Consider the following 21263-nt stretch of genomic DNA (forward strand, 5'->3'; position numbering starts at 1 on the left):
TCACAAATCAAGCTGATTAGTTGTAGCAGTACAGTAGCAAGTATTAATTTGTTCATGTAGACCTTAAATATACTTTTATAATTTCTTTATGGCAGTACTGGGGCTTAAACTCCGCGTTTGCTATGCGGATGCTCTACCACTTGAGCTACACCTCTGGTCCCACTTTTTGCTGAGTATTTTGGAGATAAGAGTCCTGGGCTGCTGGGCTGGGGATATAGCCTAGTGGCAAGAGTGCCTGCCTCGGATACACGAGGCCTTAGGTTCGATTCCCCAGCACCACATATACAGAAAACGGCCAGAAGCGGCGCTGTGGCTCAAGTGGCAGAGTGGCTAGCCTTGAGCGGGAAGAAGCCAGGGACAGTGCTCAGGCCCTGAGTCCAAGGCCCAGGACTGGCCAAAAAAAAAAAAAATAAAAGAGTCCTGGGCTGGAGATATGGCCTAGTGGCAAGAGTGCCTGCCTCATATATATGAGGCCCTGGGTTCGATTCCCCAGCACCACATATATAGAAAATGGCCAGAAGTGGTGCTGTGGCTCTCAGGCCTTGGCTTCCTCAGTAACTTGGATTATAGGCCTCAGACACTAGTAGTATGCAGCTTATAGTTTGTTCTTTTGTAATTAGCCTTAGATTGCACATTTAACAGCCACTGCTATGCTGGGGGTGGGAAGCTAGAGCACATTTCTGTATTAAATTAGATGCAAAGTAGAAGTGTAATCAGCGTAATTTGATGTTTTACTTTCAGATTGAAAATATCCGAAGGAAGCATAATTATCTGCCTTTTATTATGGAGTTGTTAAAGACACTAGCAGAGCACCAGCAGCTGATACCGCTCGTAGAGAAGGTAAATATTTTAAGGTTAATGAGTAATAGCTTTTCTTTTGCATAAGCTGAGGTAAAATTTCTTGAAGCACTTTTAGTTTTATTCTTTAGCATTTACCTGTTCTAAATTCTACAAGAATTGGTTTGGCTGAATACTATGGTATAAATACAAAGAATTGCCCAACAATTTTAGTATTAAACCAAAATTTAAAACACTTTTAGTTGAGCAAAGCCTAAATTTAATGTAAATAATTTAGATAGCAGATTTTTCATATCTAGTTTGGCATACATTTGAATTGATATCATAGTTCTGGGTTTTTTTTTCTCCTCTGTTTTGTTTTTTGCCAGTCCTGGGCCTTGAACTCAGGGCCTGAGCACTGTCCCTGGCTTCTTTTTGCTCAAGGCTAGCACTCTGCCACTTGAGCCACAGCGCCACTTCTGGCCTTTTCTACATATGTGGTGCTGAAGAATCGAACCTAGGGCTTCATGTATATAAGGCAAGCACTCTTGCCACTAGGCCATATTCCCCCCTCCCAGTTTTCATATCTAGTTTGGCATACATTTGAATTGATATCATAGTTTTGGGTTTGTTTTTTTTTTTTAAATACAAAGTTTTGATCTGTAATGCACGTGATAGGGGATCAGAGACTAGTCTGGACTAGGAAATGATCCATCCAGGATCTTATCTGTGAGGCTAACAGAAATTGAGTGAAAAATGATGTCTAAGATTCTTTTCTTCACTCAAAGGCACTTAATATTTGTATCATAAATGCAAGGCAATTAAGTTGTTCCTAAGTTTATGCTGTAAATCAGCGTTTCTGCAAATGACCTCACGGGCAGCACTCTTCACCATACCCGTCCGTCGCCCGGGCCTCCGCAGACATTGTGCTAGTAAAGGGATCTTGACTAAGTTCCCCTAGCCATTCTAATACAGCTTACCCGAGTACCACATTTTGAGCAACACTTTGAGAAGCCTAGCAGGAGCTAGGCAAATAACATTCTGGACCATTAAGATAATATAAAGACCAGAACATATGGTAGGTATATTTTCCTTACTAATTTTTAAAAGTTTACAAATCAGCTGTTTCTCACGATCAGTTTCAATTAATAGGAAATTTGAGTTCTTTCAGATTTTGCTATTAAATGTATCATGAGTTCCAACTTTAGCAGTAGATTGCTAAGTCTTTTCTTTCACACATATTCTTCTTCCTCTTTATGCGTCTCAGAGTATTCCAACATGGGAAGCTGAGTTTTAAATGAAAAATTAGGCTCCTGTGGTTTTCAGAATTGCATGGTTAAAGTGTTCTTTGTACTAAATACCATGAGATGTTTCTCAGTGAAAAATAATAACATTATCTGCAGAATTGATTTGAATTGGATTGAAACCTCTGGTAAGGTGTCACTGACATTGTAAGTGTTGCCTTAAGGTTTGTCTTTGATATTTTATTGTGCAAAGTAGAAAAAAGTTTTCATTTTTTTATGGTAGTATCTGCCCCAATATTGATTGATTGATTGGTAGGCGTGAGGCTTGAAACGCAGGGCCTGGGCACCGTCCCTGAGCTCTTGCTCAAGGCCAGCAATTGACCACTTTGAGCCACAGCTCCACTTGCGGTTTTCTGTTGGTTAATTGGAGATGAGTAGCGAGGATTACAGCCATCAGCCGCAGGCACCCAGCTTTGCCCAAGTGTTCTGAGGGCATTCAGAGCACCAGATTTCCAGCTCAGTGTTAGAATCGTAAGCAGTGGGCCATAGCACTTTCCCCTGGACACGAGGTGGCAGTGTGTGATACCAGATATCACTAGGACACCTGCTCCATTTGTTCTGTTTGCATTTTATTTTTGGAGGAAGTACTTATTGACCCACTTGTGCCTTTTTCTGGAAACCATTCTAATAATACTGTATATGTGATATGAAACACATGAAATCCTTGTATATATGCAGTAGCTGCTATTCCTCCTACGTTCTGAAGAAACTGAGGCTCATCATTAGTTTGGAATTCTTGAAGTATTTTTAGTTATTCACCAATGTAGCTGTAACTATTTGCTGGCCAGGGAGGAACTAAGGATATGATAAATGGTGGTACTGGGTTTCAATTCAGTTCTTTACTGGAAGGCATGTTTTTGCTCTGGTTATTTTTTGGATAGAGCCTCACTTCCTGCCCAATCAATTGAACTGTATCTGCCCATATCAGGCTTTCCTTCACATGTAGAATAACAGCCCCAGTAATTTTTAACATGCTACTGGCACATTATAGAGGATGGTGTGTTTTTTTTTCATGCTATTTAGAAATACGGTAGTATCTTTCATTTTTAGCAAAGACGATAGTGCCAATGCTCTGAGTTGATTCTTGGGTAACACACAGGGGATTGTACCTGCTGAACCTTTGAGCAACTGAATGAAATCTGTTTATAAAGTATGTGGGAATGCTCAGTTATATATCTGAGTTGAGTATATCTGAATTATACAATTTCATGTATGGGTTGTTTTTTTTTAATATTTGCTGATTGAATTCTCCTACAAAGCAATAAATTTATTTTTGTAAATTTTCACTAGACATTCTGTTAAGTATATTCAGATATCAATAGGAAAGAAGCGTGTACATTCATTTAAAAGAATGCCAGAAAATAAACTGCATTTTCATTATTTTAAAATAAGAGACTTGGGCTGGGGATATGGCCTAGTGGCAAGAGATCTTGCCTCATATACATGAGGCCCTGGGTTCAATTCCGCAGCACCACATATATAGAAAACGGCCAGAAGTGGCGCTGTGGCTCAAGTGGCAGAGTGCTAGCCTTGAGCAAAAGGAAGCCAGGGACAGTGCTCAGGCCCTGAGTCCAAGGCCCAGGACTGCCCCCCCCCCCAAAAAAAAAAGAGACTTGTCTGGGTATACTGACGTGTGTGTGTGTGTGTCTTGGGGCTTGAACTCTTAGAGTCGACACACTGTCCCTGAGCTTTTTTGCTCAAGGCTGGTGGTATTCTACCACTTGAGCTACAGTGTGTTTTTGGTGGTTAATTGGAGATAACAGTCGTAATGGCCTTGACCTATCCAGGCTGTTTTTGAACCAGCCCAGGGGCGAGCCCCTGGCGCTCAGCCGATTTTTTTTTTTTGTTGTTGTTGTTTTTCCTGTGTAATCTATGGGAATTCTTTCAGTTTTAAATTGTGTAATAGCAAGGCCATTGAATGTGTTGCCGTCAAAGTGCACCAGGCCTCAGATGGAATCCCCAGAGCAGTGAGGCCTGCACGACCCCACGGGGGATGCTGGTCGGTTCGCTGAACCGCGCGCCGGGCCTGGGCCTGGCCGGGGCTGCCCGCGCTGCCCGCGCTGCCCGCCCCGTGCGCGCATGCGCGGCGCCGGCCTGGCGATTGGCTAATCGGCTCGCTTCCCTTGCCAGGCAAAGGAAAAGCAGAACGCCAAGAAAGCGCAGGAAGCCAAGTGAAGCGGCCGCTCTGGGATGTGGACGCGGGCGCGCGGTTTCTCGCGGGGAGACCGGCAGGGAACGGGGGCCACATCCCGAGCCGCGTGCACGTCCCCGGCCGTCCCCGGCCGCCCTGGCCACTTGTCTTGACTGCATGGACTCCACCCCCTGCCCGCCTCCTCCGAACGCCAGCGCCTGCTCACCCTCCTCCTCCTCCTCCTCCTCGACGGCGGGCCTGCCTGCAGCGGCGCAGCCGCGCTGAGGACCACGGCGAGCCCCCCCCCCCCCCAGCCACCCCTGAAACCGGCTCGGAACACCGCGTGATGCCAGGCCGCTCGGGAGCGCAAGCAGCTTCTGCCTTTGATTCGCCGGGAGGATCTGGACGCTGGATCTCAGCGAGCACACCGAGCTCCTCCTGCGAACCACCGGGCGGCTCCCGTACAATTGCTTTCAAACCGCTGCCAGCAGGGCACGTTACCCGGTAAATCGCCGCGGCCAGTCTTACTGTAACGAACGTTCTTAAAATGGGGTGGCTTTGTTGTGGGACTGTTCCAGGAATTCTGGATGGTATACAAATTCCCGCTTGCCAACACCTTGTAGGCTGGAGGTGGGAGCGCGGCCCCTCCCCCACCAAAAACTTGTGAAGCGGCGTGGTGGCACTCTCGATTTGGCAGAGTGTTCTTTATGGAGAACAATCTCGACCCTGGTTCAACTTACGTGCTTTATAAAGGAAGGTGGCAGCTGCACTAGAGAATACTTTTATCCTATTTAAATAAATTTAGTTCAGCCACTGTCCGTGAGCCGTAGACAATTTGCATACAACAGATTTTTTTCCCCTTGCTTGGGGTTTTATTTTAGAAAACAATATTGTATTATGATTCTTGCTCCTATTCTCTCGCCCCCCCCCCCCAAGTTAAACTTTAAAAGGCAAGTTATAAAACTTTTTATAAAATAACCTGTTTTGTCAAGCCACATTTGGGGGGGGGGGCTAAGTGACTTTTTAACATTTTATTATAAATAGAATGTAATTCATTTTATTGATTTGAACCTGTACTCCTCCTCCCCCTTTCTAGCTTCACATGAATTTCATAGGGTTATTTTAAGGCTTACTAATCACAGTACTGTTAAATTACTCAGAACTCCCAGGAGGAGCCTGGGACAAAACTGAGTGGGAAAATCAGTGAGGTGTTGTTGCTCCTCCATAATTTCAGTTGCAAGTAATTTAGACTCTGTTTTTCCCTTGGTTGTGGGTGAATACTTATTTTCCTCATTCCAAAAGTGGTGATAGATGTTTTTCCAAAGCTGTCGTACAGTTTAAATTTTAACCTAATATTTTTATTGAGGATTCTTTTGGGGTTAAATTAGACTCACTTTGACACCATTTCTGTGCTTACGCCTCCTAAAGCAGTAACAAGGCCCCAATTATTGCAGAGTAGTAAGCCACAATTCAGTGCGTAGAACAGGAGAGAGACCGGGAAGCCAGGTTAGTGTGTGTCTGCTGATTTGCGAGGTGGCGGAGAAGGAGCGTTTCCAGCAAATGAGCCAGAGAGAACTGTAACAGGACTGTAGCTGGACAGCAGAGGGGGCATGTGTGTGCAGCAGCTAAAAAGAAAGATGGTTTGCAGAAAACCGGTAAAAATCTGTGGTTTTCTTTACATCACAGAAAGCAATAACCATAAGATAGTTTATTAAAATAAAAATCTCATCATTGAAGTCACAGTTAAGAGTAGTGTCAGATGATGCTTATGAGCTACAAGGATTCGTCTTTATCTAATTCTGGTAAAATTCTTTGGTAGGCATTTCCATACTGTAATGGCTTGTTTTGTCTGCAGCTTCTTTGATTACAAATGCTTTGTGAACCTTGAAATCATTTCTGCTTGTGAATAAAGACTTATGACTTGTCCCTGTTTTGGCTCATGTGTTGGTTCGAAATGTCATTAAGCAAAAGGGCCGAAAAGAAATCCAGAAATGGATGTATGTAAAGTGGCTGGTTTTGAGCGAATAATTGAAAGAAAACTTCATTTTTGCCTTTTCTAAAATTTCATATAATGACTGGGTAGGTGAAGACTCTTTAAAAATTGTTATGCTTTTAAAAAGGCAGTTCTGGGCTGGGAATATGGCCTAGTGGCAAGAGTGCTTGCCTCATATACATGAAGCCCTGGGTTCGATTCCCCAGCACCACATATATAGAAAATGGCCGGAAGTGGCACTGTGGCTCAGGTGGCAGAGTGCTAGCCTTGAGCATAAAGAAGCCAGGGACAGTGCTCAGGCCCTGAGTCCAAGGCCCAGGACTGGCCTATCTCTGTATGTATATCTATATCTATCTAGGTATCTACATATCGTAGTCCAGGCTTGCCCAAGAATAAACCAAGACTCTTCCTTGAAAATCATCAATGGAAAAGGCTCTGGAGGCATGGCTAAAGGATGCCTTCTCAGCCAGCTCAAGGCCCTGCAATACTATCAAAAGGAAAAAAGAACCAAATAAACAGCCAGTTCTGTGGACAATACTTTCTGCAATTCTCAATGAAAGCCTGCCCACACTAGTGTGGGCTAGGCTAGCAGCTCATGCTGTCCTGAGGTGGATGCCCCTTTCCCAGCAGAGTCAGCTCACCCTGCTCACTAGAACACACACATGCTTGCTTCATGCAAAGACATTTTAATGTCAATGCCTCTTTGGTGGTGGTGGTGGTGGTCAGGGGGCTTGAACTCCAGGCCCAGGCACTGTCACTGAGCTTTTTTAGCTCAAAGCTAGCACTCTACCACTTTGAGCCATAGTACTATTTTCCGTTTTCTGGTGGTTAATTGAAGATAAGAGTCTCATGGATTTTCCTGCCTGGGCTAGCTTTGAACTGTGATCTTCAGATCTCAACATCCTGACTATCTACAATTACAGGCTTGAGTCACCAGGCACCCTGCCCAAATGTCCAGATACTTTACTTTTCCAAACATCACTGTCAAAAGGAATTCAAGGCTGGCTAAACATCATGAAAGTGAATTATACTTAATTTTCTAATTTAAAGTCAAAACATTTCCAAATGGTCATGTCAATTAAAACAATGGTTCAGTTGCCTTGGAAAGTGGTTTGTAAATAGTTATGTGGGAAACTGATGAATTATTAGATGGTAGAAGAAATAAAATATGTAATCACTGTATAAAGTTCCAGAAACACTTTATTTAAAAATGGAGTTGTAAATGCATAACAAAATAACATAATAAATGTAATAAAAATAAATAAGGAGAATAATGTATTATATAAAATAAAAACAACATAGTAAAAGGTCAAAGGCTTATAATTGAACAAAACTGTAAACAAACAATAATATATGCAGAGTAGATTCTAATACTTCCTGAAGTCCTTACCTTCTACTCCCATGTGGATATGATTAGTACCCGAAGATAAAAGTGGGAACAATGATGCTTAGTTTAACTTTCTTGAAATGGACTGACCCTGTTTTCATGTTTTATTTGTTCCTTCAAAGCATTTATCTTTTAATTCTTTAAAACCCTTTTCAGTATTCCTTTATTAGAACGGGGAATTTAGCTTTACAAGGAGAACAGTTCATTTAACTTTTTCAATTTAAAGAAAAATACGAGATCCATTATACAACAGGCTTTTTTTTTTTTACATCTCTACAAAACAATTCCGCATTTTAACTGATCCAACAGTAGAGGATTTCTTAAATCCTGTGAAGATTTAAAGTATAGTTACTTGGTTTCTTAAAACAAATGTAGCACAAGGTATGGATAAAATATTAAAGACCATTTCATAAAGTTGCAGTTTAACCGTTATAGACTGATGAGGTCATGGGGGTAAATCTGGGTCTCCTAACAATATTGAAAAGAATTAAAATTCAGCCAAATTATAGTGCTCTGGAAACAAAGATAGTACTTTCTTTCAAACTCATCCAAATGAAATGTGAGCGGATGAGAGAAGAGAGGAGGTGGGGAGAGAAAGAGGGAGAGTGAGGAAACTCAAAGAAGAGACAGAAAGGGAGGAAGTGAAACCCAGGTGTGAAAGACCTCACTTAGGCTTTGTTAGCAGCGCGCGCCCAGGCCTCGGCTGCGTCTTGCAGGTCCGTGTGCGCGGGAAAGGCTGAGACAGGATTGACCACCGGGTGCTATGGGAAGCAGGCAACTCCTTGCTGGGAGTGGAACTATCAACTCATGACTACTGGCTCTCCAATCCTAATGACAATTTGCCTTCATGATCATTTCAAGGGGGAAAGGTTTTGTTTTTTGGGGTTTTTTTCAACTGTCTCATATAAACTTGGTAACACAGGGCAAATGTACATGTTCTTAGTTTTAAAAATATACTCCACCTAAACTATGTGTCTAGCTTAATGTTTCTAGATAACTGTTTAATCTAAAATGACAGACAAAAATCTTCCATTAAAAAAACTGGAAAAAAGTGCCAAATTGATCTTTGTGAAAGTGGAGTAAAACACGGGGGTTAACACAAAGTCGTGTCAGTTTGCTATGTACAAACGGTTAGTTAGTCCTCACCGGTCTGCAGACAGGCGGGCCGGTCACCCCCGCGGCCCCGCAGGGGACCCGGCGACCCGCCCCGGCGGAAATCCCCGGGGGCTGAGGACGCTCGGGCGCTCCCGGGCCAGGGCGGGGCGTCCGCGCCCCGGGAACGAGCGCGGGGCGGCGGGTTCGGGGGCAGTTGGCACCGGAGACGGGGTCCCGAGGTGGTGGGGGCTGGGGTGGCTGCGGGAGGGGAGGCTGCGGGCCCGGCGGCGGGGGCGGCGCGGGAGGGGCGCCCCGCGCGGCTGGGAGGAGCTGGCGGACCTCATCCCAGGTACAAAATAAATAAGACGACCGAGACGGGCGGCCGGGGCTGCGGCTGACGGAGCCGTCTTGTTGGTCAGCGCTGCGCCACGGGGACGTCCCGGTCACCCCGGCGGCTGCGCCGTGCGTGCGGGAAAGTCATTCCTGCACCGCCACGTCCTCCTCCTCCCCGTCGGGGTTGAACCTGTTGAAATGGATACTGAAGTCGGCCTCCGACTCGGCGTGCTCCAGGTCGGCGGGCGCGGCGGGCGCGGCGTCGGGCGCGGCCCGGGCGTCGGGCGGGCCCAGGGTGGGGCTCGGCCCCGCGCCGCCGGGCTGGTGGGCGGGGCTGGGCTTCTGGGTGGGCGGGGACGGCAGGGCGGCGTGGGCAAAGCCCATGTTGTTGAGCGCCTCCAGCGTCCCGTCGGGGTCGATCATGGTGTTGATGGCTGGGGAGAAGGAGGGAGGCGTCACGGTCTGGAGGCGGGGAGCGCGCACGCAGCCGCCCCGCCCCCGTGGGGAGCGCGCACGGCCCAGCGGAGCCAGGACGCGCGCGAGCAGCGAGGACGCGCGCACAACTCCGCGAGGCCCTGGAATCGGCGCTCACGGTGATGAACGAGTCACGGAGACACCGAGAACGACTGTAAGTCTACGCTCCCAGTCCTAACCCATCTGTCACGGGTCAAAGGGGGTCACCCCAAGGCGGCGGGACCACAGCGCCGCGCTCCCTCCACCGTGCCCCCTCCACAGCGTGCGGGGTACTGGCCGAGGGCTGAGCACTGACATCCCCCCCCGCCCCCCCGCCCGCCAGCTCGGGGTGGGGAGGGCAGGTCTCACCCAGGGTAAAGCACTGTCGACGACAAAACCACTCAGGAGGCTTTTCAAAATACAGCCTGATTCTATCATCCAGAGTCACAGTCTTTTGTTTTAATTATGACTGGGCGTGCGCAGGATGGCAATCATCAAGCAGCATTTTTAGCTATATATGCTCCTTAGAGTTATTTTAAGGCATACAATGTTTAGTATTTAATTGGCTCATGATGCTCAAGACTCAACATCCCTGTAGATGTGATTATTTTATATTGGGTTTTAAACTTCCCTCTTAGCCAGGTACCGGTGGCTCCCACCGATAATTCTAGCTACTCGGGAGGTTGAGATCTGAGGATCTTGGTTCAAAGCCAGACCAGGTAAGGAAGTCTGTTGTCTCCAGTTATCCACTAAACAGTCCCAAGTGGGGCTGTGGCTCAAGCAGCGGAGCGCCAGCCATGAGCAAAGAAAATGCCCGGGACAGCGCCCAGGCCCTCGTCCAAATCCAAGGATGGGAAAAACCCTTTCCTCTCATGAATGACGTGGATATATGGAACTGCACCTTCTCATAAACAGCATTACATTTAATCAATATTGTCCCAATATTTTATGAAATACCTCCTAGAGTGCAATAGCCCTTAACTGTTCTTTGTCTTTAATTCTCTTTCCTTTTTTTTTCTTTTGGTCTGTTGAACTCTCGGCCTGGGCTCTGTCCCTGAGCTATTCAGCTCAAGGCTAGTGCTCTACCACTTGATCCAGAGCACCACTTCCGGTTTTCTGGTGGTTAATTGGAGAGAAGAGTCTCACAGACCTTCCTACCGGGCCTGGTTTTGAACTGTGATCCTCAGATCTCACCCTCCTGAGTAGCTAGGATTACAAGTGTAAACCACCAGCACCCAGCTGCTTTCCTTTTTTTCTCCTTTCCTTCTTTTTCCCCCCTCCTTCCTTCTCCTCTCACCTCTCCACCCCTCCCTTTCCTTTGTTCCTTTCATCTTCCTCTCTTTCCTTCCTTTTCCTTCCCAGTTGTTCAGCTCCTAGAATACTTTGCAGCTGCAGATCATCCAGCCTTAGGCTAAGTGCTGGGATTACAGTGGTATGCCTTCACATCCAATGGTAACATCACGTGCTCTACCCACGTCCATGGCAAATTTACCTTGTAATTGCTTTTCAACTCTTTTCAGTTCCTGTAAGATAGAAGAAATCTCCTGCAGAGAAAGCAGTAACAAACATTAGCTCACTACAAAACATTTTCAGTTGACAAGCAATGCCTCCCAATCTTCTTTTTTTGGACATTTTTATGGGAAATCGCATTAGTAGAAATATGAAATAATTATGACATCCAGTGAATAGGATTCAAACTTAGAATCTTAATGTTACTTTTTTTTTCAATGACATTTTGACAGCAGAAGGTAAAAAAATTCAAGATAATATTATACTGGTCACTCAACAGCTTTGTAACAAAGTGTCTGCCGATTTTCTTTGGAGAAATTTATAAACTACAATTTAAATACTTCTAGAACTATACTTTGAGCAAAATAATCATTGGTACAATTCTTTTTAAAGAAAGACAAGTAGTGTATGAAATGAAAATGACTCATCAACTGCAATGTACAATTACTATAAGAACAAGATAGGTCACAGTAAGAAACACAAAAGCTCCTCCTTCAGACCCTTTGCAAAATCATCAACCTTTTTAACTCTGTGCATCGTCAGCTGAAGGGCTGCATTCCCTAAACCTGTACAATCCTTCCTGTAGCACAGTGCACACCACCAAACACCTTTCCCACCGCGGCTGCACGCGCACATCTCTGAGGAGCGCGGCACGTACCATGCTGGAGGTCTTTACAATGGGGACTTCACTCTCAGCTCTCAGTTTGCTCTCTATTTCATCCCAGTTCCGATCTTTGTCTTTGAATAATATCCTGTAAGTAAAAAAAACAACGACGTAGCACTTAATGTTTCATATATACAAAAATCTATCACGGGCTGGGGATATAGCCTAGCGGCAAGAGTGCCTGCCTCGGATACACGAGGCCCTAGGTTCGATTCCCCAGCACCACATATACAGAAAACGGCCAGAAGCGGCGCTGTGGCTCAAGTGGCGGAGTGCTAGCCTTGAGCGGGAAGAAGCCAGGGACAGTGCTCAGGCCCTGAGTCCAAGGCCCAGGACTGGCCAAAAAAAAAAAAAAAAAAAAAAAAAAAATCTATCACATTTTTGTTAATATAAATAGGATAACAGTAGCTAATAACCTTAATGAAAACGCCTTAACTTATATATCTTAACCAAGATTTAATCCTTATATCTTAGTATCACTTTTTCTGGACAGTGCTAAAATTCAAACTCAAGACCTTTGCTCTTGCCAGGAAGCACTCAACTATGCTTCTTTCTGAAAAGTCCTTCTACACTTTTGGTGTGGTCCTGGGGTCGAACTCAGGGCCTAGGTGCTCTCTCTGACCTTTGCTGCTCAAGCTCTACCACTGGAGCACAGCTCCTCTTCAGGCTTTTTCCTGTGTGTTTAACTGCGAGTGTGAGTATCATGGACTTTTCTGCCTGGCTGGCCCGTGTCAGCGTCCTGAGCAGCTAGGATGACAGGCGCGAGCCACCGGCACCTTGTGTCCGCTCTTCCTCTGCGTCCTCGGGCCAAAGCTCAGGGCCTGGGTGCTGCCCCTATGGCTTTCCTTCCTCTTCTGGCCTTCTGGTGGCGTGGAGAGAAGAGTCCCACGGCCTTTCCTACCCAGGCTGGCTGCCAACCCTGACCGTCATAGCTCAGGATTATAGGCGCGCGCACCAGTGCCTGGCAACTTTATTTTTTTATTGGTTGAGATAGGGTCTTACAACTTTTTGCCCAGGCTGGCCTCAAGCTCTGATCCTCCCTGTCTCCACTTCCAGAATAGTAAGGATTATAGGTGAGTCCTTCTGCTAGGTAAAAAGCCTATATTTAAAACATAACTGATTTGATGTTTATTACTGCATGCATAACCCCTTAATGTTTACCTCGCTCACAATTGAAAACTGGGTATAAAAAAAGTATCGATGGCATAACCCCTAATAAAACTTAACTGTTTTTTGGTTTTTTGTTTTTTTTTTTTGCCAGTCCTGGGGCTTGAACTCACTAAACCACATTTCCAGTCCAAACCCAGATTCTTGTATGCAGGTAAGCAAGGACTCTATCACTGAGATATAGTCCAGTCCAACATTGCATATGTAAGATGATTTTAATCAATGTGTATCTCATTTATTCCTCCAGTGAATAATTTTTCCACAATGCCTAGTTTTATGAGACTCTAATTTTAGTGGAATTAAATTTGAAATAAGAACATTCTCTATTCTTCAAGTATTTATATTAAGTCATAAGCAGTCCTGGGACTGGGACAGGTTTCTTAATTCACATGTACTAAGTAGCCAGCGATGCTGCGTGTTTTCAATGAGACAGACTGGAGTTTCTCTTGGGTCAGCCCGGGGAATGCAGCCACACAGGAGGACGGCTATACCAGGGAAGAAGAGCTCTCTCATGGACAGAAAATGAGATCAGTGAGCTTCAGGTTGGTGTGTCATTAAAAGAAAAGAAACCTTGCTGAAGACACTATTAGAACACTACTCAATCACGGAGAGGGAATAAAGTGCATTGGACTCCTAAGTACAGATTTTATAAAATGTATTCTGAAGTTGTTTGCAATTAAAAAAATGAATGACAGATCTTAATTTAATAAGAGTCCAATTTATTTGCTGAAATTCCAGTGATCCTTCACCTGTTGTAGCAGTTGTGTTCCAGAGGCCTCCACGGCCTCCAGTAGCCTCAGTTGGTGGTCCTCGCCCCATGGAGGGTCACTTAGTGCTGCTTCACAGATCTTCACCTGCCGCAGGGTCTCTGCAAACCGCTCCCGCGCTAAGTGCAGGATCACTATCTACCCTCAAAACAGTGAAGCCCCAGTGCGTGAGGCGTGACATAGTGAGGGATGACTGTACTATTTTCCTATTTTTTCAATCTCTTCTAGGTTTTCTTTTTCTTTCTTTTTTTTTTCTGCTTGCCCTGCCCTCAGGGCATGGTTGCTGTCCCTTCAGCCATAACTACATTTCCAGCTCTTGGGTGATTGTGGGCTTTCCTATCGTGCTGGCTTCCAACTGTGATTGATCCTCAGATCTCAGCATCCTGAGCAGCTGGGATGACAGCCGATGTGAGCCACCCACAGCTCGCTCGTTTCGCTTTTTGTGCTCAGGACTACCGCTTGAGCCAAAGCTTCACTTACACTGCTGGCTTTTTGGTAGCTAATTGCACATAAAGAGTCTTAAGCATTTTCCTCTATGGCTAGCTTCAAACCTTGATCATCAGAGATCTCATCTTCCCGAGTAGCTAGGATTACAGATGTGAGCCACTGTATCTCACTATGTTATTTGTTTTGTTTTTTTAAGTTTTTATTATAAAACTGATGTACAGAGAGTTTACAGTTTCACACGTTAGGCATTGGATACATTTCTTGTACTGTTTGTTACCTTGTTCCTCATACCCCACTATGTTATTTGTTATTAAAAAAAAAAGAAGTGCTTAAAAATAAAATAATGCAGAGTAAGACAGTATAGGTTACACCCTCTCTCTCTCTGTCTCTGAACTCATCATGTATTCTACTATTTGAGCTACTCCTGCAACCATTTTTTGCTTTGTTTGGGGCCATCCTTGATCCCTATGCTACCATGCTTGGCTTTAGAAAGACAATGAAGAGAGGAACTGGTATCATTTTAGACATAAAAATACATGAGCTTAAAGCTGAGCACCAAGGGCTTCAATCTGTAATCCTAGCTACTCAGGAGGCTGAGACAAGGGGGAATCAAGGCTCCAAGCCACCTTGACTAGATTCCATCTTCAAAATAGCCAGCAATAAGCTGAGCTTGAGGTGTTATCCAAGTGGTAGAGTGTCAGCCAAGCAAGGAAGCTAAGCATGAGGTCCTGAGTTCAAACCCTGTTTCTAGCAAAAAACAAAAAAACCCACAAAAGCCCAAAGCAACAATAAAAAGCTAAAACTTCTAGTAGGCTTCAGGAGGCTGGCATGTAAATTTCCTGGGTCACAGAAAAGTTCATATACTGTCTCTATACCATTAAGAAAGAGGAAACCAAAGTTTGAGTTCTTATGGTAAAAGTAGCATTTAGACTCTGCTATTATTACTGTTGTTGTTGTTGTTATTACTATTACTTTTCCAGTCTTGGGGCTTGAACTCAAGGCCTGGGGACTGTCCCTGAGGCTTTTTTTGTTTTGTTTTGTTTTTGCCAGTCCTGGGCTTGAACTCAGGGCCTGAGCACTGTCCCTGGCTTCTTTTTTGCTCAAGGCTAGCACTCTGCCACTTGAGCCACAGTGCTACTTCTGGCCATTTTCTGTATATGTGGTGCTGGGGAATCGAACCCAGGGCTGCATGTATACAAGGCAAGCACTCTTGCCACTAGGCCATATTCCCAGCTTTTTTTCTTTTTTTTCAAGGCTAGCACTCTACCACTTGAGCCAAAGCTCCATTTCCAGCTTTTCCTGCTTATGTCATACTGAGGAACAGAACCCAAACCCAGAGCTTCATGCATGCTAGGCAAGCTCTCTACCACTAAGCCACATTCACAGCCCAGGTTCTGTTATTGTAACTTACTATTAATTTTGTGAAGAAGGAAATGTTTCTTATTAGTAAAATTAGTCTGGGTGGTTATAGCTGTTAATTCTCACATAGAGGCTCACACTGAAGACATCGTTCAATGTCTAGCTCTTACTTGTGCCTGAAAACCAAGGAGCAGAGCAGAGACCTGCTCAGGGTTCCATCAATTCCTCCCAACAGGGAAGCCAGGGATTTAAAAAGAAGCAATTCTCTCCTAAGAATATCCTCCTTTGGTCTCACTCTGTGAATGCTTAGAGTCCTGTTTAATTTATCACGTCCAAATGTAATTTTTTTGTCTTTTATTATTCATTGGGTTTACTTGTAGATTTATAAGCACATTCTATTATTACAAATGAGAGAAACCATGCAATCTGTTTCTTTGGGTCTGGCTTACTCAACAGCTATGTGCATATCATCATATAAAATGATGCTTATTGAAATGAACTCTCCAAGAAATGGTTTTTTTTCCTTCCTGTTTTTCCTTTGGTTGTTGTTTTTGATTTCTGTACTTTTGTCTTGTATGTATGTGTACCTGATTTGGGGAGGAGAATGGGAAGCACAGAAATATGGTGGACAAAGTGTGAACTAATTCAGCAGTGATTCTCACTAAGCACTAGTTGGAAATGAACTATAAAACTTGGCAGGAGGGGAGTTGGGAGGGGAAAAATGGGAGAAACTGAGGGCAGGGGAACACTACTCAAGAAAAAATGTTCTCAATACCTGACTTATGTAACTGTAACCTCTCTATATATCACCTTTACAATAAAAAAATTTAAAAAAAACCAAAAACAAAAAACCAGCAACCCTGGGCTGGGAATATGGCCTAGTGGTAGAATGTCTGCCTCACATACTTCATGAAGCCCCAAGTTCCATTCCTCAGAACCACATACACAGAAAAGGCCAGAAGTGGCGCTGTGGTTCAAGTGGCAGAGTGCTAGCCTTGAGTAAAAGGAAGCCAGGGGACAGTGCTCAGGCCCTGAGTTCAAGCCCCAGGACTGGCAAAAAAAAAAAAAAAAAAAGGAAAAAGAAACCCCTTTGTACAACTAAAGACAGTAATAACAAATTTTAAAAAGTAAAATAATAAAGGAAAAACAAAAAAGAAGTGATGTAAAGCAAGATTAGAGCAACAGCACATACCTGATTTTTCCAGCTGTTTTGTCTATAGACTGTCTTATCTTTCTAGAGAACTGAAAGACAGATGACAGCAGCAGATTATCTCCCATGACCTGAAACACAAAGGAAAGAGTAGGTTGGCTTCTAAGAATACTAATCACAAGTTACTGTTTCCCATCCTTATGCTAAATTTAATTGAAAAAAATAAAAAACAATGAAGTAAGTTATGAGTGGGAAATATTAACAAAGGAATTCCTGCAACCCATTTTACCCTCCCTTCAACTACTATCCCCCTCTCAAGTCCAAATCATCAGGAAAAGAATAATTCAAGTAACTCTGGGAGTTGGGTGCTGGTGGCTAACACCTGTAATCCTAGTTACTGGGGAGGTTGAGGCTCGAGGACCACAATTCAAAGCCAGCCAGAGCAGGAAAGTTTGTGAGATTCTCATCTCCAATTAACCACCAGGAAACTAGAAGTGGCGCTGTGACTCAACTGGTAGAGGTCTAGTCTTGAGCTGAAGAGCTCAGGGACAGCGCCCAGGCCCAGAGTTCAAGCCTCATGACCAACAAAAAACCAAAACAAAACAACTCTGGGATCTAAATTCTTCTATCAAGAAATAGCCATATACAAATTAAGAGGGACACAATGCTTGTTTTTTTACTTGGAGAGAGGAGTGAGGAATTTTCAAAAATTTACTCAAAAGAGTAAGTTTTCCTGATGGGGTTGAGCTACGGACGAAGTGGGCGCTGTAGGACGGGCCACAGAAGCAGGCTGCTAGGCCTCCCCGGTGCGGGGCTGCGGTCCTTCCTTCCCTCAGCTCTCCAGAGCACTGAGAGAGGGCAGCGGGCAGCGGGCCGGGCGCTGTGCTATCCACAACAAGAAAAGTAGGTGAGCTGCCGCTGGTGAAGCTCTTGTCTGAATCATGAAAGGCAGAGATGGTACGGTATTCTAGAAAAAGGACTGACTGACTTTGAGTATACTCATGGATCCCAAAATCAGCCTGTCTATACATTCAGGACCATATCCTGACTACAAGAAAGCCTAGAAAAACGGAGATTGTCTGAATACCTGCTTTCAAGGCCCACAGCACGGGAGGTAACAGCACTCGGGGAGTATGTGCTACAAGTGAGAAATGTTGAGAGGCAGTGCTGGAAGAACTGTGAGTGGACTTAGCTCAGTAAAGGTGACATAATAAAAAAGAGGTCATGGGAAAAATGGAACAAAGACAGGAAATCAGTAGAAGACAAATGGTTTACTTAGGATGTAAAAAATAATATAAAAAAAGCCATCTAATTTGAATGGGATTTAGGGTCTTCAAGTACAAGTGGAACACGGAGTCGGGTGTGGTCTCACACCTGTGCTCCCAGCTAGAGGGGTGGCAGAGATCAGGTGGAGCATGGTTCAAGGCCAATCTCAACCAACAAGCCAGACATGGTGGCATGTGCCTGTAATCTCAGCCAGGAAGCTACAATTAGAAGACCCTATTCCTGGGTGGCCCCTGCAAAAATTCATAACTGCACTTGAATAATAAAGGGCAAATCAATGGTGGGGCGATGGCGCAACTGGTCGAGCACCTGCTCAGCAAGTACAAAGCTGGTTCAAGCCCCAGTACTGAAAATTTAACAAAATCAAAGATATTCTCCAATTAGGAGAGAATGAGAAAGAGAAGGACAATCTAAAGAAAGATTTTAACATAGAACATGATATTTCTCTTTTGTACTTCATAAAGCATGTATTAAATACATTTCTAATGTCAACCTTGTGATTATCAATCTACATATTTCAACTCTAAAGAATATAAACATCTTTATAAATAAAAAAAATGATTAGTTACAGGACCAGCTGTCTCTGAAAATACCCGCTCAGAATTAGTCTGGTACCCTGAAAGAATGAGCCCCTTTCCGGGTGTTAAGAACAATGCCCAGGAGGCCACGACAGCGAAAGCATGCTGCGCAAGTACCACACTGAGTGTGGCGTCCGAGCTAGCCGCCTCATTTCCCAGTGGGAAGGACACATATCTTCTAACACATGAACTTTCAAAGTCCCATTGTGTGTGTGTGTGTGTGCGTGCGTGCATGCATGCACGTGTATGCGAGCTGGTTCTGGAGCTTAAACTCAGAGCCTAGGTGTTACTCTTGAGCTTTAATACTCAAGGCTAACACTCTACCACTAGAGTCATGGCTCCGCTTCTGGCTTTTTGGGGTTAACTGGAAATACGAGTCTCACAGACTTTTCTGCCAGGGCTGTCTTTGAACTGAGATCCTTATATCTCAGTCTCCTGAGTACTAGGATTACAGGTGTGAGCCCCTGGCAGCATTCAGATCCCATTCTTTGAAACAGGCATCTTGAAATATCAATCTATGATCCATTCCTCTTTCTCAACTCTGCTTGCTGTACTCTTTTACTATTTACCTCTTGATCAATGCACACAACTCTGCTATTGCTGGTCACTTGAGAGATGGAGCCGAGTGAGCTTTTCGGCCTGGGCTGGCCTTGAACTGCCATCTTCCAGATTATCAGCCTGCTACGTAGCTAGGATTACAGGCACGAGCCATTGCTGTCTGGTGTTAAAACTTTTTGTTTTTGCAGTAGCCTTGAGGCTTGAACTTACAGGCTTTCCTGCTTGAGCTGGCTTGGAACCTTGATCTTCAGATCTCAGCATCCTGAGTAGCTAGGTTTATAGGGGTGAGCTACCAGCACCATACTAAACTATTTTTTGATTGATAAAAGTCCTTAGTTTTAGGGCTGGGAATATGGCCTACTGGCAAGCAAGAGTGCTTGCCTCGCATACATGAGGCCCTGGGTTCAATTCCCCAGCACCACATATATAAAAAATGGCCAGAAGTGGCGCTGTGGCTCAAGTGGCAGAGTGCTAGCCTTGAGCAAAAAGAAGCCAGGGACAGTGCTCAGACCCTGAGTCCAAGGCCCAGGACTGGCCCCCCAAAAAAGTCCTTAGTTTTAATATATTTAAATTTATCAATCTTTGAAAGTAAAAAAAAAATCGTGTAATTTAAGAAATTATCCCCTACGAGAATGTTGAGATATTTTTCTATGACTTTTACTACATTTTTATAGTTTTCCTTTTGTCATTTAAGATATTAATTCCTTCAGAGTCAATTATCTGTAGATGATATGATATGCAGATGCAATGCTTTCTGCCTACAAGGCAACGGCTTTGTCCCAGCCCACCTCTGAGGCCTGCCCCCGTTGCCACGCTAAGGTCAATGGCTGACTGACCTCATCCCTGCTCCAGGTTCTCCGTCTCGTAATGGTGAGGTGGTCAGGAGGCTCTACCGGCTGAGCTCTCCAATCACCAGACCGACCATTGTTTCCTTCTGGAGTTTTAGAATGAACTAGTGGAGGGATTTTTCGGAAGTTGAGACTTTCATCAAAAACACGATCAACCAACTAATGAGACAAAAGCAAACCCTTATGAGAACAGAGTAATGTTGAAAAGTTTAGACACTAATATAATTTCTTTCATTTGACAGAAGTTACTTCATTCTATAGAAACAGAAACATGACATCTTCAATAAACCAATTTATTTTTTATAATTACTTCAAAGTAATCCCTTAATAAAACAGATGTTCATCTACATAGATTTTATTTTCAGAATCCAACATGTGTAACTAGGCTAAATGCAATTCTTCCATGAAAAAGATTTTTTTCAACTGAAGAACAGATGCTACCAAGAAAATAACTAAGCCATGTAGATGGACAAGGAGTGCAATTACTCATGCTGTCTTACAAAGTTGTATTTCTATTTCTTTTTTCCTATCTTGTTTTGTCCAATCCAAATCCACGTGCCAAATTTCTTCATAAGACACATATATTGCATATTCTAATTAGGTTTACAAAAGGAAAACCTTAAGTATTTTGTTCTTAGTCAAGATGATATGCTGCCATCTACAGTGCCAATCAGACACAGTTTACTGAAGAGGGGTGAACTCTTAACGTTCTGAATAAAACAGAAAGGGAAATGGACTCTAGCAAATGAAATGCTTCATAATCTTACTGGGTCTGGGTAAATGTTAATAAACATGTTAGGGAAGTTTTAGTTAGAAAACAGAAAATAATATCATCATTTTAAATGTACCAGGCACATGTGTACGTCTTGTCACCAAGAAAAGTTTTTTTTTAACCAAAAAGGATGATTTCATTTACAATTACAACTCATCAGGTGGTAACAAAACTCTACACAGACTGATGAAATATCATTTAACTTAGACAATATATGAAAGAAAAAGAGACAAAAAGTGATAATTAAAGAACTACATGAAAGAAGAAATGTGACAAAAAGCAGCTGAAGAAAACAGTTGACCAGAATCAATAAGGCTAGCTGTTTTTGGCTACTACTTTATTTATTTAATAATGTTATTATTTAATAAAACAAAGGAAGTGAGTCATCAAGATCAAGGGCTGGCAAACGTTTCTGTGGCAATCAGTACCTTAGGCTTTGTAGCCATGTGGTCTTTGTCTCAGCTCTGCCCCAGTCAATGGTCAAAGCAAGGGACTATGCCACATGGAATAATAAAACTTTAGTTATGGTCCCTGGAATGTGAATTTCACACAATTTTCATGGTATGATTTCTTACTTTCTATTTTTTCAATCCCTTAAAACTATAAAAATGGTTCCCGGTTTTTACATATACAAAAACAAATTCATTTACTTATACATTAATTTTGTTGTTGTTTTGCTTGAGACAG

General features: G+C 43.8%; 2 protein-coding genes across 17 annotated transcripts in view; one reads left to right on the top strand and one right to left on the bottom strand.

Annotated features, from left to right (window-relative positions):
• The window catches only part of Uchl5 (ubiquitin C-terminal hydrolase L5), a 30436-nt gene extending 20718 nt beyond the window's left edge, over positions 1–9718 (top strand). For 2 of the 3 annotated variants that reach the window (XM_048357467.1, XM_048357468.1), the window contains exons 10-12: positions 742–840; positions 4212–4355; positions 9708–9718. In XM_048357467.1, the coding sequence (XP_048213424.1) occupies positions 742–840; positions 4212–4256 (144 nt within the window). In that variant the 3' untranslated portion in view covers positions 4257–4355; positions 9708–9718. Of the gene's footprint in view, positions 1–741; positions 841–2046; positions 2083–4211; positions 4356–9707 lie in introns of those variants that run through there. The other variant, XM_048357469.1, reaches the window with a different exon arrangement.
• Cep170 (centrosomal protein 170) overlaps positions 9017–21263 on the bottom strand; it is a 95329-nt gene continuing 83082 nt past the window's right edge. For 11 of the 14 annotated variants that reach the window (XM_048357450.1, XM_048357461.1, XM_048357463.1 and 8 more), the window contains 5 exons: positions 19793–19963; positions 16579–16667; positions 11641–11734; positions 10966–11017; positions 9017–9454 (listed from right to left, as the gene is read on the bottom strand). In XM_048357450.1, the coding sequence (XP_048213407.1) occupies positions 9165–9454; positions 10966–11017; positions 11641–11734; positions 16579–16667; positions 19793–19963 (696 nt within the window). In that variant the 3' untranslated portion in view covers positions 9017–9164. Of the gene's footprint in view, positions 9455–10810; positions 11018–11640; positions 11735–16578; positions 16668–19792; positions 19964–21263 lie in introns of those variants that run through there. The other 3 variants (XM_048357454.1, XM_048357453.1, XM_048357458.1) reach the window with 2 other exon arrangements.

This window comes from Perognathus longimembris, chromosome 11, assembly GCF_023159225.1.
Source record: "Perognathus longimembris pacificus isolate PPM17 chromosome 11, ASM2315922v1, whole genome shotgun sequence".
NCBI lineage: Eukaryota > Metazoa > Chordata > Mammalia > Rodentia > Heteromyidae > Perognathus > Perognathus longimembris.